The 23,098-nt window shown below is 44.8% G+C and overlaps 1 protein-coding gene across 1 annotated transcript; it reads left to right on the top strand.

Annotated features, from left to right (window-relative positions):
* Positions 1 to 1,777: 1,777 nt before the first annotated feature.
* Positions 1,778 to 13,951, top strand: GCNT2 (glucosaminyl (N-acetyl) transferase 2 (I blood group)). Its single transcript, XM_032105364.1, is given in 8 exon segments — positions 1,778 to 1,824; positions 2,671 to 2,861; positions 2,864 to 2,994; positions 2,996 to 3,232; positions 3,235 to 3,393; positions 4,390 to 4,519; positions 6,257 to 6,443; positions 13,819 to 13,951. Coding segments are annotated over 6 exon segments (849 nt in total). The 3' UTR covers positions 4,474 to 4,519; positions 6,257 to 6,443; positions 13,819 to 13,951.
* The last annotated feature ends 9,147 nt before the right edge of the window (positions 13,952 to 23,098 follow it).

Here is a 23,098-nt window from a genome sequence, read left to right as displayed (position 1 = left end):
AGGCTTCAACACCTACGAGTCACCTTACATACACACATACGCACATATATATACATACGTATTTATTTATAATGGATATATTTTGAGATCCTAGCCAGTTTCCTAGCTGTGTAGCAGATTACACTGCACCTAATGCAGTTTTAAAGGCATCTGACAGTTTCAAAGACATCTAAATGCCTTGAAAGATCTCAGCTTTCAGTACATGGGAGAAGCTACCCATGCTCGCTGCTCCCAACCGAGACCCTCCCAAAGAAACCCTGACTCCTGCAGGAATGTTGGCATCTGCCCCCTGCTTTTCTCCTTCCACACCCTCCTAATGCCAGCAGGATGGAGGTCTCATGTTAAGACTATGGCAGAAGGGGAGAAATGGTCTTGCAGCCAGCTGATCCAGTGAGGAGATGGTAAGGCTATGAACTCCACAGTCTATGGAATGCATAGTGGATGAGAGGTGGCCGGCCCTATAGTCACCAGCAATTTGCCTTTCTGAGGTGTCAGACGGGGGAGTGGTGGTTGTTCCTGGGTATAGTTCAGTGTAACAATCAAATTAGGAATGAGTTTGAAGCACTCTGTGCAGGTCTGTGCTCCCTAGGACAGCATTCACCAGTAGCTGAGCTGGGACGTTTTCCCCTCATGGCGTTTGCTGTGCGTTTCTTTGTTACACTTGGACAGTGGTCTCAGCTCAGGATCTGCTCATCTCTCGGAGTCCTCTCTTTTAAGAAGCTGTACTGTTGGGCTGCAGCAGCATCAGGTGAGTCTCTGTTACTCCCTGGGACTTTGCACACCTCCATTCCAGCTCCTCAGTTCCATTGGAGCTGTCCTCCTGAAAGCACTGGTGTCCACGAAGAACGTTCCCCTGGATCTCCAGTATGAGACAGCTATCCCTGCCTGTCCCTGCTGACTGCCCAGTGAGGAGTGGCTCAGCTCCTTGCTATCTCCACGTAAGCTTGACTGCCACATCTGTCCTGCACCACTGCCCCTCTTGGGGGATATTCTGGCCATAAATCCTTACAAAGTTTCTCCAGTGCCCCTCTCCTTATTAGAGCATTTGACTGTATGTGATGGGCTGAAGCCACTGCCAGCAGCCTGTATTTGAACAGAGAACCCTGGAGACAGTTTGGAGCCAGGATGGAAGTGCAGCTTCTGGGAGGGACCTGCCAGCACCTGAGGTGATTTTGTCTGCAAGAGCTGGAAGGTAGTTGATGGAATTTCTCCCTCTGTAGCACAATGCACTGCTCACTCAGAACATTTACCAGCCTAATCTCAGATCAACTGACTTTGCCTCAGCATTGCCTCACTTTGGAGCAAAAGAACATGGCGTTGGGAAAAGTTTACATGCCCCAAACCTGCTGTCTCATGGCAGGAGACCCACATGAACAGATTCACAGCTGGAACAAAGAGACTTACCAAGGATTTCTTTAGTCAGAGCTATGTCAAGCTCTCGTTGCATAAGCATGTTATACCAGATGCATACACAGCTCTTAGAAATACAAATGTCTCATCAGAAAGCCTAGGGTTAGTTTAAGTCATTTAAATAGTAGGTTTTGCTAACCCAGTTCCTTGTGATGGATGTAAGCCTGGAGCTCATCACAAGTCATCCGTGACTCTTAGCAGAAACTGTTTGTCAGATTGCAAATTTGCAAATGAAAATGTTGCTGAAAAAAACCTGATGGCTGTGATATACAGAGGCAAAAAAGTTTCTATTGCTTCTTATATGTGAGTGTTGGTGGCCTTACATGAGAAATGAAGAATAGTGAAGACAGAAATATAGAGGTGGAAGATGGATGAGTGGTTCTTCTTCATCCTGTATTCTTTGGCTGGAAAATGGTATGTATTGAACTGAGTTTCTGATAACTGCCCTCTAGAAATTATATTTATCCAGGATATCAAAGAGCAGAAAGGACACAATAGCTCATATATGCTTGATCTAGCAGTGTAATTGTCGCTGAGACATATTGAAGTAGTATTTATTTCATGTTACAAGTCTTTCACAATTCAGAAGCAGTGATGACTGATACACTGGGGAGGTTAAAAAATAAATCCTGCAAGTAAAAAAATAGAATTGTATGAGATAAATATGCGGTTTCCTGTCACAGGGTGCAGGCACATAAGTTTTAACAGCTATATGATAATGTAGGGAGAGTGTGGAGGGAGCAGTTAAGAATGTACCCATAAATTGAATTTGGGGACACTGAAATATGTGCCAGCTGCTCATTGCCAAGACAGTAATTATGCAATATGTCTGTTTAAACTTCAGGGTGCTGTGGAGCAGCTTCCACCTGCAAGTTGTTCTTTACTTATGCTGCTTCCACACCAATGATGACTGCAACTATTAGTATTGAAAGTAAGGGCAGCAGCTGCACACTCTGCATCAGATGGATCCATGCATCCTCCAGCAGGAAGCAAGCATAGCCATCAAAACAAGCTGTTAGTGGTGTCTGATACTGCATTTCAAGAGAGACTCTTCTTCTGAGGAGCAACGAACTGCTCCTCTGAGCAGCACTCAGATATTGCCTTTTTGCTGCTCTGATTCTCAGTGTTCTTGCTTCCATTTGTTTTCTATGCTGTTATTTTGCAAGCACAAAAACCTCTTAAGGGGCTGAACTTCTCATGAGTTTTATTTTAGTAGAAGCCTGTAAAGCACTCATTGAAGACAAGGTGTCCTTTCTAAAGGAAAATATCATTCAGTGAACCTGACTGCACAGAGTACGTCCCACAGAACCACCACACCGCCTGCGCCCTCTCAGCCGAGGAGGCCGCCTGCACCCTCGCTTATGTCGTGACATTGCACAAAGAGTTTGAGACCTTCTAGCTTTTCTTCAGGGAGTTGTTCATGCCCTGGAATGTCTACTGTGTTCATGTGGATGTCATTCAAAGAGCCATTCCCCTTCCAGCAGGCAGCGCTCCTTTCTCAGCACCTCCCTTGTTTCCTGGGCAAAGCGGGTGGTCTAGGGCAGCATCTCCTGCCTGTGGACTGACCTCCACTGCACGAGAGACCCGCTTGGCCTTGGCCATGCCCTGGTGCTACCTACTCAACACCTGTGGTCAAGATCTCTCTTTGAATAACAACAGGGAGGTCATCCAGCTGCTGAAGGGCCTTGGGGGCAAGAACATCACATCCAGGGTGCTGCCACCTCCCCACATCACCACCTGCACCAAATATGTGCACAGGGAGTAACTTTACTCTTCCTTTTCTTTCATGCTGTGGAACATTTGTGCGCAAGATGTCCCTGGCTGCACAACTTGACCATCTATTTTGGCTCTGCATACATGGCCATCACCAGGCCCTTTGTGGGGTTCGTGCTGCAGGACCAGCATGTTCTTGATCTGCTGGCACAGCCCGAGGACACCAACAGCTGTGAGGGACACTTCTGGGTGATGCTCAGCAGGATCCAGGTGAGCATGCTTTCACTTTTTGTTCTGTAGATACACACACTTGTGCTTGTTTCACACATGGAAAAAGCTGGAGAGGGACTTCTTACAAGAGCATGCAGTGATAGGACGGGGGGAATGGCTTTAAATTTAAAACGGGTAGGTTTGGATTAGGTATAAGGAAGAAAGTCTTTACTGTGGTGGCGGTGTTGCAAAGGAAGAGGCTTCCCAGAGAAGTGGTGAATGGCCCATCCCTGGAAGTGTTCAAGGCCAGGTTGGATGGGGCTTTGAGCAACCTGGTCTAGTGGAAGGTGTCCCTGCCCATGGAAAGGAGTTTAGAACTACAAGATCTTTAAGGTCTTTTCCTTAAACCCAAACCATTTTATGATTCTATTTCATAGGTGCACATTCACATACACATGCAGAAGCATTATCTGAAGTTGATTTTGGCAAAACCTAGATGAAGATTTCAATTGTTATATAGGGCTGATCTATCAAATAATCTTACCGCCCCTTTTTGAGCATTGAGGGAGAGGTGTCTGTGCTGTCCAGAATGTGCATTAGTGCTCCATGTCTGAGCAGGAAAATGTCCAAGGATCTAAGTTCAAACAGAAATCCTTGGACACTTCACCTGATTCACCTGTAAAATCTGAGATGATGAAAAGAGAAGTAATAACATTCAAAATATGTAATCTACATAGCATTGTAGCGAAGAAATTTTGTACAAGATGTTCATTTTGCTGTGGGAAATTTTATTTTTCAACACATTGAAGTCAATTTCTCCCAGAAAATCTGAATTCAGGCTAGAGTCGACTTCTAGTCTTCACACACTTTTCTATGGGACCACACACAGCATCTCTTCCATAACAATTGCAAAAAACCCATGTACTCATAGCTACTGCCTAAACTCCATTGGACAAAGTCAAAGATTTGTGCAGAGAAGCAGAATCAGGACCAGTATTTTCATCTTTACTGTGTGTATTTACCATTACTTTTACCTTGTTCGCATGACTGGGAAAGGGTTGGAAGATGAACAGGATTTCACCCCCCTGCATGTTGCTTTTAGAAGCCTCTGGTAGGACTCTACTGCTCCTGACTCCCTAGAGCTTCACAGCAGCCCAAAGCAAGGATATGAGGAATGGAAGCACAGGTAAATTTCCTCTCCTGTCTTTTTCTTTCCGTCCACCTTCTCCCTGCTGTAACTTGCAGGAAACAAACACAGGAGCAGTAAACAGAGGCAGAGTATGTTTACTTTAACTTTCAAATTATCACATAACTTTATAGTGCTTGCTCTGCCAATAACTGTATTTTACAACTGGCCTGCACAAGAAGCACAAGTGATTATTGATCAAGATATTTATAGTGTAATCATCAGCATATATTATTTGTAGCTAGATCACTTTTCCAGGAAGCTGGTTGCTGTTATCTTACTACATTGCCTCAGAAGCTATAAACCTGGGACCAGATATGTTCTCCACAGTCGGAAAGCTTTAGGTGGTTGACATTTGTTGTACTGCACTGTGTAGCTCACATAGGCTGCATATTTCATTGTTATTTCCATGATTACCACTGTATGTTTTCCAGTATGGGCATAACATTTTTTTGGTGATTGTTCTTTTTGCATCTGAAAGATGCAACATTTCCATGGCAGATATGGTTTTTTCCTCTTCCTTTTTTTCCTTGCCATCACATTAGATTGCCTGTCCAAAAGTGATCATGTGGCTCTGACAGATGTGCTCAGAGGCTGTGGTTGCCCAGGATTCTGAATCCAAACTTACAAGAATGACACTCAGTCAGACACTCACCTGAATGTATCCAAGAGTGCTGAGCAGTTCTGGGGTGAGGAGTCATCCCTCTCATGCATAAGATGTTAGCCCAGGACTCAGTTCCAGGCTCTAACAAAAAACTCCTGTCCAACTTTGACCAGGCCACTCCCTTTAAGTTTCCAGGCATATCAAAGGGAGGTAATGATGTCAGGCAGTGGTCCAGCTGGTGGAACAAAAAGTTGCAGGCTTCCAGGCAAGCAGAGAAGTCATTTAAGGACCAGTTTGGATGGATAGCATACCATGAAAGAACTAAACCAAACAGTTATTTGTAGTTTCAGTATCAGCCATGATAATCTCAGTTCAGATAAAAGATAAAAAAAGACTTTTCCCAAATCTTAAAATAGCGTGCTTCTTGCCTAGAGTCATGTAATGAAGACCAAGACTTTTTCTTACTCCCTTAAAGGCTGAAGGCTTTCAACTCCCATTTAGCTGGTTTTCAAGTAACAGCCTTAACTTATCTTTGGTATTTATCTCAGGCCACTTATCTTCCACATGACTCCTGCATGACAGAAAATTCTTGAAAGTCACCTTTCAGATAAGAAAGAGAAGCATGGGGAAATTAAAGGAAAGTATTTCCAAGGTATGTAGGTCTGAAGTATCTGGCCCTTAATGACTTTCCCCAGGTCTCTCAAGAAGCACGAACCATCACAGTGCAGATCAGTGGCCATGTCCCAGGCCAGCGGTGTTACCACTGGGCCACCCTTCCTCTCTCTGCTCATATAAAGCAGAAAGTAGGTTCTGATGGCCATGGAAGACGTGTGCATCCCCAGTCCATGCTGTTGAGCCCCCTTACTTCTTCCAAGCCAAATTCCTGCCCTCGTTTTCATGCAGTATAGTCACAGCATATGAATGATTTGGGGCACAGGCAGTCTCGGGTGAAAACAATCCCTCAGGGTATGCAGGGGTGTGCCCATGGACATACACCTCTGCTGGTCACTAGCAATTTGCACCTTGTTCAAGTGGGGGAAAAAAGGTCACAAGAAGTCATCGCAGCACCTCTCATTCAGAGACGCCAACCCGCTTTTACAAGGGAGATCAGTGCTTTTATTTTCCTTTCACAGAAGCAGGCAGAAGAGGGTGGAATGATATTCTCAGTGTCTTAAAGCAGACCGTGGGCAAAGCCAGCGCTGGTACACTGACACCTGACTCCCGGTCTAATGCACTGGACTAAACTGCTTTTTCAGAACTGGTTCACCTGTGGAATAACAGAGTCTGGTTCCACTGTCACCTCTGCTCTCTTTGCTAAGGGTGAGTGTGCACAAGATGGGTGAGCACTAAAAGCCCTTTGTTGCCAAAATAAACCCTTTCTGGAGTCCCTCTTGACAGCCTCTTGGCAAGTTGTCCTCTGTCCTCTCTGCACTGTTACAAAGACACCAGAACCAGCAGCCTGGGAAACATATCAGAGGCATTGTCTCTTACCTGCTTTAATAGGATATGTGCAACAGCTGCTGCTGCTGTGGGGACCAGTTTTCCAATGTTCTCCTTTCCTATTGCTTTCCTTTCCTGATGATATGTGTAAGAGATAGCAGGGTCTGTTCCTGAATACCACAAAAAAGCCTCTGCATGAGAACATTCACACCCAGACATGTTGATTTTCCCATCTCACCCCAAGCCCAGCATCAGTAACCTCATCCCAGTGCTCCTGCCTCCTCAGGTGCACATATTGCAGGGGAGTGTGGGAACACACTAAGCTACTGCAGGATCGCTCGTCTGAGGCAGTGAGCATTCAGTGAATATTACCAATCAAAATACAAGAGCTCCTAAATGCTTAGCAATCCCCTCAGGCTATGAGCTGCAAGTTGGCCTGTAACAACTGGCTGCCACAGCAATCACCCATTCACTCCCTTCCCAGTGCGAGTGCCCGGGTATGTCCTGGCTACTGAACCAGGCTGCAGGCCCATCCTGCCATGCTGGAGCAGCCCTTCTGAGCTGCCATGCAAGAAAAGACACTAATGTGTGGTTTCTCTCTCTTCCCCAGAGCGTGGGTCATCTGTCCCAGGGGAAGGGGGTGGGAAAGGAGCACCACGTCGCAGCTGCTCTTGTGGCAGCTCAAAAGGGACATGGGGTACGCAGCATGCAGTCACTGCCTGCTGCAAACCTGACAAACTTCTGCATCAGTGTGACTATGAGGTAGTTGATTACTAGAGCAGGTAGCCCACAGTGTCCTGTGCAAGCCCACAAGCCCAGACCACTCTTGATCTGGATGGGTAGGTCACAGAACCACAGAGCTCCTTGCATCTGAGGACATAAGCAGCCTAAACCTGGAATGTTTCAGTGTGTGAAAAACGAGTGTGTTTTGTTGCTGCTAATCTGACACAGAAGTTGGGAATCAATGGAAGATGGTGTTGCATTCTAACTCGTGCTTACTTTTCCAAGGATTCACCCGGCTGTATGCCAAACACAACTCTAAGTGGCTTTGACATGGTTCCTTATTGTGTCTGTCTAAACTCCAAGAATCAGCCCCACCTCACTCTCCCCGGGCAGGAAGAAGGGAGCTAATATAGCCATTACTTTTGTCAATTATTGCAAAGGAGTGAAAATGGTGGACAGTTTTGTTTGTGGGTGGAGTGTTAAACCACTCCTAGACTTTGAAAGTATATCTGCATCATCCTGATGGCAACTCCTCAGTTGGGAGCTGAATGCTACACAGAAAAATAAGAAAAATGGCCACAGGTGTGTCTCCAGTAGTGGCAGGTAATGCTGAAGTCAAACCAGTAGGATCTCAGGAGAGATGGGAGTTGTGCTTCACTGCAATTTATCTGATGCAGTAGCCTTACTTCCCAAGTAGAGCTGTTAGCAGTCAAGGAACACCTCATTCACATCCCTTGAATGTGAGTGTGAGGTGAAAGAGAAACACCAGAAAATTCTGAGTAGCACGCTAGTATATTAATCTACCCCATTAGCCATTTCCTTATTTTTAAGTTTTCACATGGCCATTTGCTTGAACAGGCAGACCTGTGGTTTTTTCAGATGCTTTAGCTTGCACTGAGCTTTTCACCACAGCAACTTAATAATTAAAAACCATTTTGGTACCTCTCCATCCCACTGTCATTTGTAGACGGGATCTTGGAACAACCTTCCCTGCAACGCACACGTCACACTAATACACACTAATGTGGGTCTGCTCTGCCTGGTATCATTGTTAATTTTCCTTAGCTTAGTCCCCACCCTTCAAAAGTCAGACAGACAGAGACACAGAAAGTTTTTTAATATGATTCCAGACAGTGATGCTGGTTGAATAAGCCGCATTCTAGAAAAAGAAGTATTTTGTACCTATGTCTGCATCATTACTCATATAACTAATCCTCATTCTTTTGTTCCTATTCTCTATTATTTTAATGAGACTTCCTGATTGAGCAAGAACTTCTCATAGGAATAAAGCATTAAAAAAATAGGGATTTTCCTGTGACTGATTTTGAGTCTATGCCCACAAAGTCATAATCTCACCATCAAAACCGTCTTCTTTTGAAAAACCTGCTCAAGGGAAAGTGTTGAAATACCATTGCATCAATCACAAAAAACACCTTCTTAATTGCAGTATTTCTGAAAAATTACTTGTCCTCTATCCACCATTCAGATATTATAGTTCACCTGAGAAGATTAAACAGGCTTTGGTCTATATGCAGTTCACAGTCTTTGGAGTTTAAGTACTGCAAAGGAATAATACTTTTCTTCACAACCAGTCATGTGCTTCTCACTGAAACAGCACTTAGTGATGATGGAATAAGGGTGGGTATGTCTTCAATAAGACTTCTTGAAAAAGCACAGCTACTAAATGGTCTAGTGCTCCCTCACTTGGTTCTCCTTTATATTTTCAGCTATCAGACATTGGTGTAAGAGGCTTCAAAGAGCACAACTCCTTGAAGAATAGAATTAGAGGAGAGTAATTTAAGGAAGATTTATTTTTTTTTCTAAATAACAGCATCAGGTAACATGTGTGATAACTCATGCATGTAACCAACTAAACATCAGTCCAGCAGTAACAGAGAATTTTCTTGACATTCCCAGATGCTGAATTGCCAAGAGCCCTTGGGTTTTTTAGGGGGAAGATCCAGTCAGACCACCTGAGCCTCTCCCCTCCTTTCACCTATGAGCAAACTCATCTGACCACACCTAAAGCTGTGTTGCACATGTTGAGATACAAACCCTGATGCCAGCACACGGCCAGGGTGGAAGCTGGCAGAACCATGCCCGAATGGGTGCTGGGGTGGGCACTGGAAGTTCCTGCAGAGCAGCTCTCCCATTGCCTGTCCTTGGCACCCAGCATGTCCCCACAAGTCCAGCTCACTCCCACTGGGAGAAGCAAGTGTTTCCTCAACCACCCTCTAGAATTCAGCTCCTCTAAAACAGGATTGCAACCTTCCCATATACACTAGAATTAGTTTATGGGTCAGAAACAGCTCAGAAAAACTTCCTCCAAAAACATATCAAAGGAAGCTAGAACTGAGACCTTTTCTTTATTATCCATCAGATGTTTAAAGACAGGAGGTGCAGTTTAGCTCTCTTATGACTGTCACCAGCCTAACAGCTCAAGAAAATGACATGCATTGCCTTAAATCAAAACACTTTGTTTTAAATAAGCTTCTTGTTTTTTTCTGAGTTCTAGTTCCTTCTTTCCAGGTTCTGAGGTCTGCTTTGAAGCCCAACAATCTTGAGTTTATTTTAGTTAAACCTTCACCCCTGCACACACACATTTTTGCATTTGCATACCCCAATTAAATTAAAAGTTCTGGTGGCAAAATATGAAATTGAGCCTTTGTACATTTTTAAGGAGGGGTGTTGTTTTTTTTTTTTTCTCCCTTGTTGCAATTTCATCTTGAAAGAAAATCTTTTCTTCTGAGGACTGCCCTGCATCTTACCAGCCACCTCCCTTCCCTAGTCAGGTGGGATTGTCTTGCCAGGCAAACAAGAAAGCAGACAAACCAGAATTTCAGAGCAAATAATTCTTGCATGCTGTTTTATGTGCCTGGTCAGACAAATTCCTGTTGCTGTACAGGGTTAAGAGGTGACCATTTTCATCCTACCACAACTGCTCATCAGCTTCTCTCCGTCTTCCTAAACACTGGTGGCTGGACTTTGGGTGGTGGGGAGACTGCCCTTCCCTGTTGTGGGAGGTGGTTTGTGGCATTGGTTTCAGGAAGGGGATCATCCAGGAGGTTCTGGTGGTCCAGAGGTGGGCCAAGGCTGGCAGTGTGGGCACTGTGATGGAGCTGGGTGAAGGGACTGGTGCTGCTGGGCACTGCTGTGCTGCTGAGGCACAACAGGCGTGAGTGGTGGGCAGAGGGGGCTCTCCGAAGGCCATGGTGCTGGAGTGGGCATGTGGCACACTGCTGGCAAGGCAGGCACCCTGCCTGAGGGGCAGGCAGCACTGGGGACATGTCCCTACTGATTGTAAGTGTCCTGCAGCCCACTTATATGTGACCCACCTCAAGCCCTGCATGTTTCCCAAACAAAAATATGTGGCCCTGGTGCCCAGCAAAAGTTACCGTTGATTTCAATCATGTCTTGCAGAATAATATTCCCAAGGATGGGAACAGTTCAGGCAGATTTCTAAAGAGCAAACTCCTGTGCATCAGCTTGTAAAGTGCAGGAGAAAATCTTAGCTCAGTTGGTGGCATAGGAGGGTGAAGAAATTGTAAGGAAATGCTAAAGGGGAAGCACAGGCTGTTTCAGGGGGCTGGTAGAGATTAGCCTGCTGGCAGCTAGGTTTGACCCTGGAATCACAAGTAGGGCACTTGGAAGGTCAAGGCAAATCTGGCAGCCTTTTATGCTTGCAAGATTTCCAGCCTAATGTTAGTTTAAGCATGCATGTTACAAAAATGTGGATGCAGTGGCTCATGTTGTGTAAGCTGCGTGTGTTTGTCTTCATAATCTGTGGGGGTGAGGCAAGGAGGAAAGGGAATGGGCTGCCTCTTGGAGCCAACATATGCAGAACAGCTCACACTGGAACTGTAATGGCAAAAAAACTGAAGGGAAGGGCTTAGAGAGGATGTTGCCTTTGGGGTTGGTTGTGACCTCCTGTCATGGAGGTCCAGGCTCTGAAGCAGTGTTTTTCCTTCCTCCAAACCTCCACCGCTAAGAAATGGCACGAAATTAAAGGCATCAGAGGGGCTGACCCGTCTTTCCTGTGGCTGTCTCCACACCCGAGCAGTGCAGTGCTGCTGGTGGCTGTTCTTAAGGCCTGGCGCCAGCAAACTGGTTTCCAGAGCAGTGCTCTGTAGTGTTGCCCACGAGGGGGCTCTTTTCTGTTCCTGGTTTTCAGGGACGAAACTCCGCTGACCTTGATGGAATGGGAGTTAAGAACTGAACAAACGTAGAGTGAGCAACCCATGACAAAATTTGTTTTAGCTTTCATAAGCAGCATCACTGCTCAGACAAACTGTCTTTTTAAGAACAGCACCCCAGGGAATTTCTGAATCTGAAATCAGTCACTTAAGCACTTATTTAAAGAAAAATATGATAATTTTTTTTTTTTCCCCTGTATTGAGCTACACTTTACCCTACTTATAATTAACTTGCAAAGATGCCTAGTTTGCTCATTTTGGGAGATGGTGAATAATATGAAGTCAGTAGTTTCGTATTCCTGGGAGGCATTGTCTTCCAGTATTTTTGTGGATGTCCTGGGGTCATTCCTGTTTTGTCAGATACCTTTCTGTTTTGACATTGTATCAGCATTTTCCAAAACTTCCCACATTCCACATTTACTGCCATCTGTTATGAAGAGGCTTTTAATTTGGGATGGCAGTGCACATACCAGGCTATTTAAAGCATTTATCCCCTGCCATCACTGCCCCTTTTTCTCTCTCATAAAGTGTTATCTTTACCTTAATCCTTTCTGTGAAAAAGAAATACTTTTCTGAATTTTCCCTGGGACAACACCACACTTTTCAGCATGTTGCTTTATTTGATAAACCCAATAAACAGAAGGGGAGAAATAAAGTCATTAAGTTCTGCTTATAGCTGACCCACACTGCTGTTTATGGCAAAGTGCTGTGCTGGTTCTGCAGTTGAATCATACAGTCTTTTTTGCATTTGATATCAAAGTCATGAGTTGGTTTTTGTGGCGTGGCACTTGGTGTGAGTTGGTGTGGCACTTGCTATGAGTGGCATTCCTCAGGGGTTGGTATTGGCACTGGCACTGTTTAACACCTTAGTCAGTGACATGGACAGTGGGATTGAGGGCACTCTCAGCAAGTCTGCTGATCACACTGACCTGTGTGGTGCAGTCAGTACATTGTGGGAATGAAGGGATGGAATCCAGAGGAACCGGGACAGGCTGGAGAGGGGGGCCTGTGTGAACCTCATGGAGTTCAACAAGGCCAAGTGCAAGGTTCTGCACCTGGGCCAGGGCAATTCCAAGCACAAATACAGGCTGGGGGAGAATGGATTGAGAGCAGCCCTGGGGAGAAGGACTTGGGGGTGTTGGTTGCTCAGCATGACCCAGCAGTATGTGGCTGCAGCCCAGAAAGCCAAATGTATTCTGGGTATGCATCCAAAGCAGCATGGCCAGCAGGCTTGGGAGGTGGTACTGCCCTCTACTCTACCCTTGTGAGAACCCACTGGGAATGCCCCAGCTCTGAGGCACCCAATGTAAGAAGGACATGGACCTGTTGGAGCAAAGCCAGAGGAGGACTACAAAGATGCTCAGAGGGCTGGAGCACCTCTCCTATGAAGACAGGCTGAGAGAGCTGGGGTTGTTCAGCCTGGGGAAGAGAAGGCTCTGGGCTGACCTTAGAGCATCCTTCCAGTACCTAAACAGGACCTGCAAGAGAGCTGGAGAGGGACTTCTTACAGGGGTCTGTAGGGATAAGACATGGGGGCATGGCTTTACACTGAGACAGGGTGGGTTTAGATTGGATATATGGAAGAAATTCTTTACTGTGAGGGTGGTGAGGCACTGGACAGGTTGTCCAGAGGAGCTGTGGATACCCCATCCCTGGAGGTGTTCAAGACCAGGTTGGATGGGACTTTGAGAAACCTGGCCCAGTAGAAGATGTTTTTAGTGACAAGCAGAAGGTAATAATTAGTAACAAGCAGAGGATAAACTCTTACCCATTTATATCCTGGATAGGTCCTGTGATCTGCCTAAATCTATATATATATATATATATTATTATATAACATCATAGGCTATAACTGTGTTTCAATAACTTCTTCCAATTATATCATGCTTGAATTTGTTCTGTTAGTCTCTTTCCTTAAACCAACCAACCCACAAACAAACAAATGACAAAAACCAAAGCAGAAATCCAGTATTTACCATTCAATTAATGTAAAGGTATCATGTGTTAGTGACCAGTGTTCAAATAGCACTTGGAGGGCAGTGTTGGTTGGGAAGGTTACATGAATGATCATGTGCAGTATTATACTGAGGCTGTAGCAGACGAGGGATTTTACTTTTCAGATGAAGTCTTTAGGTCTTCTGGGCTGACATCTTGTCTGTGTCATGAAAGCTGCTCTCAGTGGAGAAACTTGACAAGGTTATCAGCCAGGCATCTGTTAACGTGTATTCTGAAGTATTTTATCCCAGTTCTGTGGAGAAAGGTCCTAGAGGGTGGACACAAACCTAAACAAAATGCTGTTAAAAAGACTAGCTACTTGATTTTCTCTTACCTAGTTTCAGGTGTCCCAGGATCCATGACCAATACATCATGGGGTGGTGACCTGGAAGTGGTGAAATGGGTTGATATGAAAGAGACCCATGAAGGTTGTCATGGTAATGTGTACATTTTTCTCCATTTCTTGTTCCTGTGCTAGCAATAAATATTTTATTTCAAGAAACCTTAATCCATAACATAGTTATTTGTGTTGATGAGAAAAAAAAAACTGAGAACTTCAGTCAGCATCAGTGACAGCAATTTCACACTGACATAACTACACTGAAATCAGTGGACATACACAAATATCACTCAGAATTCATTTGTGGAAAATCTAGTGAGTAAAAGTATTGGTTTCTCTTCACTGACAGAGGAAATTCCACTAGTATTTTCAGGTAACAATAACCCAGCCCACAACATCACTAAAAGCAGCCAAGAGAATAGCAGCAGCAGTTTTAATGTCTGCTGTGTCAGAGCATAAACTCATGAGACGGGGTTTTTGGGGATGTTCTGTAGATGCAGCTTGGATTGGACTGTCTCACACTGTCTGCAAATCTCACCTTCCACTTAACACTTGGAGGCCAAAGTACAAGAGATCCAAAAGGTGACACCAGGGCAAAGCTCCTCTTGAAGCTGGAGGAGCTTTTAATTCTTGTCATTTCTAATGGGATATTTTCCAGCCCCAACTTTTGTCTTGCTACCCTGTCATTGTGACCTCTTTCTACAAAAATACAAACACAGCCATGCCTTCCTGGCACTTCTGTGTCTAAAAGACAAGTGTAATGAATCACAATCAGCAAGATCTTAAACACAGGAATACAACTGCTGGCTATACCTACAGATATGGTTTTATCAAAGACACCGATATCTACTACAGAGAATAACAGAAAACTACTGGAATAAAGATGCTGCATTTCCCAGATCATGCCTGTTCTTTAAGTATCTCTTGGGACAAAGTTTGTAAGAGCAAACAGGATCTTTTACTAGATCAGTGTGCGTGGTTAGAAAAGTCAGATAGGATTTCAGGCACAGGAGTCCATGTCTGAAAAACAGGGGCTTGCATATTTGTCTTACTTGGCTGACTGACTGAACTGGAAAAAAAATTTTAAAAAATTATTTTCACGCAGACTTCGGTTTGCCAGTGTCCTTAGATCATCCAGCGTAAGCACTCACGGGAGAGATGCAAAGTGGGGAAGATAAGTATTTTCAGGACTGGAAAAGCAGTAACTAAGCTTTAGCAATAACGCAGCGACTCTGTGTCATATTTCGATGTGGCATAAGACTTCCCAAGTTTACTCACTTTAATTTTATAAAGTGGTTGATGGAAACACTTAACCTTGGGTTTGCTCGATCACAGCCCTACTTTTATCCCACAGTAACAGCCACTAGAGGGAGGCCATCCAACATCTGAGCTGATTTTCCCTTCAAATCCTTTGTGAAGGACACAAAATCTCAACAGATAAGCATGCTGCAGAGAAAAATAAAAAAATGAAATGGGAGCTTCAGAATGTTTTAGCGTTGCAAACAGAAGACAAAAGTTACAGGTATCAGTCATCATGTCTTAAAAAACAAAGCAAGGAAGCAAAACTATGAATGCTTATTCCTGTAGCTATTGTGGTTGTATTCACGCAGCATGTTAACAGCACCGTGGAGTGACCCAGTCAGCTGCACAAAAGCAGTAAAAATCGGGATGCCTGAATCTAGGGAGGCTGTGTGCTGCCCTCCTGCCTTTCTTCTGAGCAAGCAGTGATGGCTCAAAGAATACCTCTTGAATAACAGCAATTTACTGCCAACTTTATGAAACCATTGCAAATTTCTTTTGGGTCTTTTAGCAAACTGGATTGCAAACTGCAGCAGTTCTGTACCAGCAACTCAACACATCTGGATGTCCTGAAGCGTGGCTGGTAACCTGCAGGGAAGGTTCTGAACAGACAGGATCTGCCTCAGTCAGCTCATTCTGCTTTTATAGCTGCCAACACCTAATGATGCAGATTCCTGCAGAAAGGCACCAAAAGTTTACCTCCAGAGAAGAAATTCTGTTTAGTATTTTGAAGAGGGGAGAAGAGGGCTTTGCTATCTTGCTGTCATGGTGGCAGCTGAAGACAGAAGTATTTCAGAGCCAGTAATTCTTCTAAAGAGGGAGTCTTAGGAAGGTCTAGCGACTTAAGAGAGGTCTGGGACCAGCGCATCCCTTCCTTGGTCTAAAAAAACTGCATATTTCCCAAACTGAAAAATCCCAAATAAAATAAAGGCATGCTCACCATTTTTTTGGAATATTTTAAGTAGCCCGGGGTGCCGACAACATTATATTTCACTGTTCAGGCTCTAGAGGCAAATAGCAAAATATCACCCAACAGCAGAAGCAATGAGCTTGGCAGTTTGAAGCTTATGGATATAACAGCATGTTGCACTCTGAACCTGAAGAAACACAGATATTTTATGGGTATACAGATATATTATGAGTTATATTACCTGTTTAAGTAAGAATCCAGAAAAACATCACAGATTTCTGTCCAGATGTTATTTAAGGGTTTTTTTTAAATTTTGTTTTGTTTTCATGAATGCTACTCCAGGTTGTGCTTTTCTGTGATTAAATTAATCTGTTTTCACTGTGTGACTGACTTTTGGGTGCAACACCTGCCTCATCAGTCTCCTTTTTTTGGTAGAAATTGATTAACAATACAGTTAATCACTGCAGAAGAGATGAAGCAATGATTTCTGGCAGCCAAGCTGGAGAAGTGCATCAAAACCAGTGAGGGCTTACTGTATTGGTGTTACTTTGAAATAACAGTAAAAGATAAGGGAAGATGAAAAACTGGAGGGGGTGGCTGGTAGGAAGGATGTTAAGGAAGGTTAGATCTCCCTGCACAACAGTAACAGCAGTGATTCAGTTCAGCAGTTGTGGTGCACCTCCACTGAGGGAGCTTGGGCTCCGGTGTCTGTACCTCCTTGTCTTCCATAAATATGGCAAAGCAAAAAAAAAAAAAAAAAAAGAAAAATATTAAATTATTTCTGAATTGAGGATGCCTTTCTGAATCAGTATAAACAAGGAAGAAAAGTTTCAGTTCTGTTCCGTCACTCACCGAAACCCTGACCAGGATGGGGCATGCAAAGGACATGGTGCTCTCTCTAATGGGATTTCCAAGCAAGTCAGACTTTCCACTGAAGTCAGTTTGACTTGCTTAGACAACTCACTGGATGCCTTTCTGCTTATTTGCTCCTAAAGACTGCTACACACCTTATCCAAAGAGCTGAAATCTCACTGTAGGATGTGGAACTGCAGCCTTTTGACTCTAAGGACATTAAACTGAGAACAGGAACAGGCTGTCCAGGGAGGCTGGGCAGCCTCCATCCTTGGAGGGGCTCAGGACCCCACTGGAAAAAGGTCTGAAGCTATGACAAGTACATCTGCACAAGCTGCCATCACTTTGGGATTAGGATTCATGCTTATGAATGAAAATCACCAGTTCCTTTTCCTCAGCCTTTGTGCACTCCTAGCATCAAGGATGTTCTTATGCACTGTGTGAGGCTGTAGCAGCAGCTCCATGACTGTGCAAACTTCTGTACCTGGCGTAGATACTGCAACACTTTTCCTTAATTCCCTAGCACCTGAGATATTCAATATATCAAAAATGAAAGACAGAAGCAGCATGTGTTCCTCTTCTGTCACTCCGTGTGTGAGGCAGGGAGCAGAAGGCATTTGGAGGAGCTAGCATTGCACCTCCTGTCAGTGGTGGGGAGGAGACATCACCATTGCTTCACTCCTTGCTTGTTTTGTCTTAGCCTAGAACAAACCCTGGACTCATCATCAGGGTTTGTTTAACTGTCTATTACTGCAAGACATGGAGTACTCTGCCGGGTGGCTCTGCAGCACAGTAGCTGCCATGGGATGCACAAGCTGAGAGGACCAACGCTTGCTAAACCTCAGATTAAGTGGAGCTTTCTCTTACAGGTGTTCCTATCTGTGAGATATGGGAGCTGAGGGCTTCTTCACAAGCTTTTACCTTCCTCAGACACACTATTTCTCCAGGTGCAGTAAGCACCATCGGGATCTTGTTTTCTACCCCACAGCACAGCACTGCGAAGTTAACAGGAGAGCTGAGACATGAGTCAGCTCCCAGGGCCTCACCCAAGCCAGCAGAATAACTTGCAGGTTTCATGCAATTTCCCTTTTAGCCAAACACATTCAAATACAACCAGAATTCCTCACCCCTGGGAAGATGTATGTTCTGTGTGTGACTTTGACATCAGAGGTGTGCACAGCAGCCAAAAAAATGTCTGGCAGCACGTGTCAGGCTGCAGGGTTTGTGAGAGAGTCCCGGGCAGCACAGCTGTGAGAAGGGGTCTAAGGGAAGCAGGATGCAGCACTGTGCCTCCTCCTGTTCCCTGGAGGGCTTGAGCCTGCCACTGCAAACCAGGCATTGGCACAAATGCTGCTCTGGGGCTCTGGTCTGGGAGCCTGAACTAAATTCCCTGGCAGCAGATCCACAAGCAGGATTTTTTTAAGAGAAGGGAGGACAAGTCGAAGGCTGAGCTTGTGGCTTGATGTCTGGCAGCAATGCCAGCCTAAACCAGCAGGCTCACAGCCCTCCCATTCCCACTCCTCCTAGAACTGTCTGTGTCTGAGCTATATCTGTTCCTCTGCCAAGAGGCCAAGCAGTCTTGTGCCAGCTCAAAAGAAGATATAGCAGACATAATACCAGGACTAGGAGCCAGGCAGCTGCTCCAGTTGAGTCCAGTGACACATGAAAAAAAAAAAAAAAAAGAAATGGAAAAAGAGAGGCCTACCAAGGTATCCTTTCAACTTCACTTTAGGAATGACTGGAGTGTTTATGTAGAATCATAGAATTATAGAATGGTTTAGGTTGGAAGGGACCTTAAAGATCATCTAGTTCCAAGACCCCTGCCATGGGCAGGAATGTCATTCACTAGATCAGGGCCCCATCCAACCTCACCTTGAACACTTCCAGGGATGGAGCACCCACAGATGCAGAACAAAGGAAAATCCAAGCACACTTTAGTGAGCTCATAGTCTGGTTTGGTTTGGTCTCTTGCAATATTCCATTCCTTTTTTAGAGTACACTGCCTTGTCCTTCAAACCTCGTCTCACTTAATTTGTGAGCACACAGCTACCACAAACCCATCATTTTGAAACCCACAAATGCAAAGCTGAAGCTTTGGCGTCCATGAATAAATCATTGCATAGCCACAAGAGGCATAAAACTGAAGTAGCCAGTAGGATTGTCTGCTCACCAGCTTCTGAGTCAGTCTCTGGCTTCTAACTCAGTTAAAACATCAAAGATTCTGACTTTCGTGAGCTGTGAGGTCATCAGTGACATCAGCAACACCAAACAATGAATTAAGATGCTGCCACCATAATGCAGAATGGTCTCAAAATCAGCCCGTTAGGACACACTGATTCAGAGGTCCCGATAATGTGTTATGGTGTGATGTGCAGGAATAGCTCAACGCCCTCAGCTTCCACCAGGAGCCAGCCTGTTACTAACGCCATAAAACATCACCATGTCCTGCAGCCGTAGGGAGGAGGAGGAGAGAAGATCCAGCAGGCAGGAATCATGCAGCAAGATTGATTTATTTAATTATTTTACAAACTCTTTTATAGACTTTTTTCTTCATGGTCTAATTGGACAAAGGATCAGCCACCTCTTGGGGTGATTGGCTAAAATCCTAAAACATCCATTGTCAAAATATTTTTCTACTGTATTATAAACAAGACTTTTCAAGGCTGCAGGTGTTTCGTTGTTTACATAACTCTGCTACCTCTTCTGTGTGAGAGAAAAGTCTCTCACGGACTTAGAAAATAGCAAGAAAATCCTTGCGAGCAGCATTTTTGTATCCACAGCCTGTGATTATGCAAATATCTAGTGAACATAACAGCTTGACATAAAGCTTAGAAAAAGTTCTACTGGCGTTACTCCGCAGCAGAGGGACACTTTTGATGACCCTCTGCAAATCATTCTTAATGGATTTAAACAAAGTCAAATTTTCATTGCTCCAGATTCACAGTGCCACCCTATAGTTATGGCTTTGTTTTCCAACTCTGTCCTCTCCCCGTTCTAGGAATACAGGGAAGATTCAGACCTTTGGTAACAGAGGGTCATCCAAGAAAAGTCTTTGCCTAGCAAATCCTGCTGGCTCAGAGCTGGTGACTGCCAGAAGGGTGGTGGTTTGCTGTGTGGGCACGGAGGCTCATTCATAGGAATGATAACAACCGGCTGGTGTGTGAACGCCATTTTTGTGAGAGGCACCTGAAGAGGCTGGAAACAGGCACTAGAAATAGTCTTAAAAACAGGCACTCAAGGCAAAACAGTGGCATAAACCTTTCTATCTGTTTTGATTAGGTACTTAGACCAAAAGCAAAGGTTCTGCTTCAAACAAAGGAGCCAGCCTGGTTTTGATCAGCAAGTCGCTGCTGGCACTCAAGAGCCCTGTGTTAGCTAGATGCTTCAGGCCACCTAATGGCACAAAAATGCAAATAGAGTTCTCTCCACAAAAGACTGCAAACTTCAGCAAATGTGATCCATGGTCTTAAGTCTTTTCCAGACAGGAAGGTCTGAGAACACGGGGAAGGACAACTGAAAAATAGAGAAAGTCTTAGGACAAAAAAGGGGAGGAGGCAGGAGGAAAACAAAGATGGGAAAGGGAAAACACAGCACATGAGAGAATGAAGAAAGTGAAAGGGTGATAAAGAGGGTAAAAATACTGTTCTGCTACATGTCATTTGTTCCGTGCAAGTCTGCTTTTCCAGATAACCTAGGGCAAACTGCTGGTTTGACATGGAGCTTGTAAAACAGCAGATGGCCCTCTTTGGGTTTGTTTGGGGGTTTTTTGTTTCTTTTGGCTTGGGGGTTGTTTTTTGTTGGTTTTTTGCTGTTGTTGTTGTTTATTTCTTTGTTTCATGAAATCCCGACAACCATATTAACTTTCTTTAAGTCGAAATACATTTGTACTCTTAACCACTCATATAAAACAGAACAAAGTTCTAGTCTGCACACCTCTTCCTCAGAGTCTTTTATGGAAGCCAGCATAGAGGAAAGTTCATTGCCTTGTGAAAGAATTGGTCTGACCATAGTTTATTGTGGTCCAGCTTCAGATCTTCTAAATTTTTTCCTTGCAAATCTATCTGGTCTCATGCACAGCTACCCTCAGTAGTGCAGTTGGCAAAAAAATATAACGCAGAAAGCACAATTGACAGGTCATTTGTGCTGCTCTATAGGCAGGACTTGAAACTTGCCAAGTTCAGTAAATCTTTGTGTACACATTAATGCACAAGCCCTGCCAGAGGTCAGAAGATAATTTGCCTCTTGTGTCAAGGGCCTAATGACATATTCCTTTCTGTAAAATACATAAAAGACCTTGTCAGAAGCACAAACCTCAGTGCTCAGTTCTCAATGCACATATGGGAAGGGAGGAGGCAGAGATCAGCTGAAAAATTTGCATCAGTTTCACCGTGCTTGTGTCACAGAGAGTCATGGACCAGCTGGGGTTGGAAGGGACCTCTGAAGCCCACCAAGGCCAACCCCCCTTTCTCAAAGCATGGCCAGGGCTGTGTCCTGTTTGGGGAAGAATATCTCCATGGATGGAGACTTCACAGCCTGCCTGAGTGCCTCTTCTGTTGTTAGGCCACCTTCAAAATGAAAATTATTCTATTTATGTTTGAATGAAATGTCCTGTGTTTGGACTTGTGCCCATTACAACTGAGAAGACCCTGGCTCTACCTGCTTTGCCCTTTCCCATCAGATATTTATATGGATCAATAAGGAGCCCCTGAGCTTCCTCACATGCAGACTGAACAGTTCCAGCTCTTTCCGATGCTTCTTGTATGAAGGATGCTCCAAGCCCTTAATCATCTTCACAGCCCTTTGCTGGATCTGCTTCAGTATGTCCATGCCTGCCTTGCACCACTGAGCCTAGAACAGAATTCCCAAGATTCCAGCTGTATCTTACCACAGAGCTGAGGGGAAGGATCATCTGCCCCAACCTGCCTAATGCAGCCCAGGCTGCTGTCTCCCACCTTTGCTTCAAGAGCATGTTGCTGCCTCATGGGCAACTTCTTGTGACACTCTAGGATGTCCAAGACCTTTCCTGCAAAGCTGCTCTCCAGCCAGTCAGTCCCAGGCACCTCTGCAGGCTCAGACTGGGAGAGCTGCACTCTCCTGCAGGGACTGGGACTGCTACCAAGCCTCTCAAGATTTGAATAGGGGTTTGAGTCAAACTTTGCAATTTTTTTTTGTTAATCAGTAGCTGTTGCTGGACAGTTATGATTAAGTAATTGTATTGTGGCCATCATATCCTTGTCTGAACTTCTGTTTTAAGGAAAAGAGAAGACATTCCCAAGATGAATGGGCTGTCTGGACAAGAGCCACCAGGAGTGAAAGTCAGCAGAACTGAGCAGTAACTGGCAGCAGTAAATGCTGGCAGCAGGCAATCACAACCACCAAATCATTGACCACCTACTCAAAACAGACCCCAGACTCAAATGGAGAGAACTACACCTGTAGACTAATTAGCATGAGAAGAGAGAGATATAACTAGCAAACAGACAGGGGGTTAAGTACTAATTACAGAACAGTTATGTACGTTGTAACCAATGAATGCTTCTGCCTTTGTTAAAATGTACACATAGTGTAGAGTTTCGATGATCAGTGAGCAGACCCAACTCCCTGCTCTGTGCAAACAAGAAAGAAAAATGGAAGTACCTGTCTCAATGAGTGAATTGGCACTGGGCACCAGTTAGCAAGCCTGCCTTCAGGACAAAGGACTGCATCCAGTGTAGTGCTGGGCAGGCTGCTCTGTGTGGTGCTGGCGATTGTGCCCTGTAGCTCATCACCACCATCGCTCCACATGTGCATCACGTCCTCAGCAGAGCTGCCGAGGAATCCAGATGCCTTCTTCTGATATCTGTATTGGGCTTCCAGGGCAAGGCTGGCTTCTGAGAGAAGACACCAGGACCTACCCTCATCTTGGGCAGTTAGCCGGCTCCAAGACAGACCCACTGCTGGCCAAGGCTGAACTCATGACAGCACTGGTGGCACCTCTGCGATAACGTATTTAAGAAAAGAACTTACTGCACAACAGCAGCAGCAGCTGGAGAGAGGAATGAGAACCTTTTGTGAGGAGCAGCCCCGCAGACACCAAGGTCAGTGAAGAAGGAGGATAGGACATGTTCCAAGTTCAAGAGCAGAGATTCCCCTGCAGCCCGTGGTGCAGACCACGGTGAGGCAGGCTAACCCCCTTCAGCCCATGGAGCAGAGATTCACCTGCGGCCCACAGAGGACCCTACGC

This window comes from Corvus moneduloides, chromosome 1 (genome assembly GCF_009650955.1).
Source record: "Corvus moneduloides isolate bCorMon1 chromosome 1, bCorMon1.pri, whole genome shotgun sequence".
NCBI lineage: Eukaryota > Metazoa > Chordata > Aves > Passeriformes > Corvidae > Corvus > Corvus moneduloides.
This window is presented reverse-complemented; position numbering and strand designations above follow the sequence as displayed.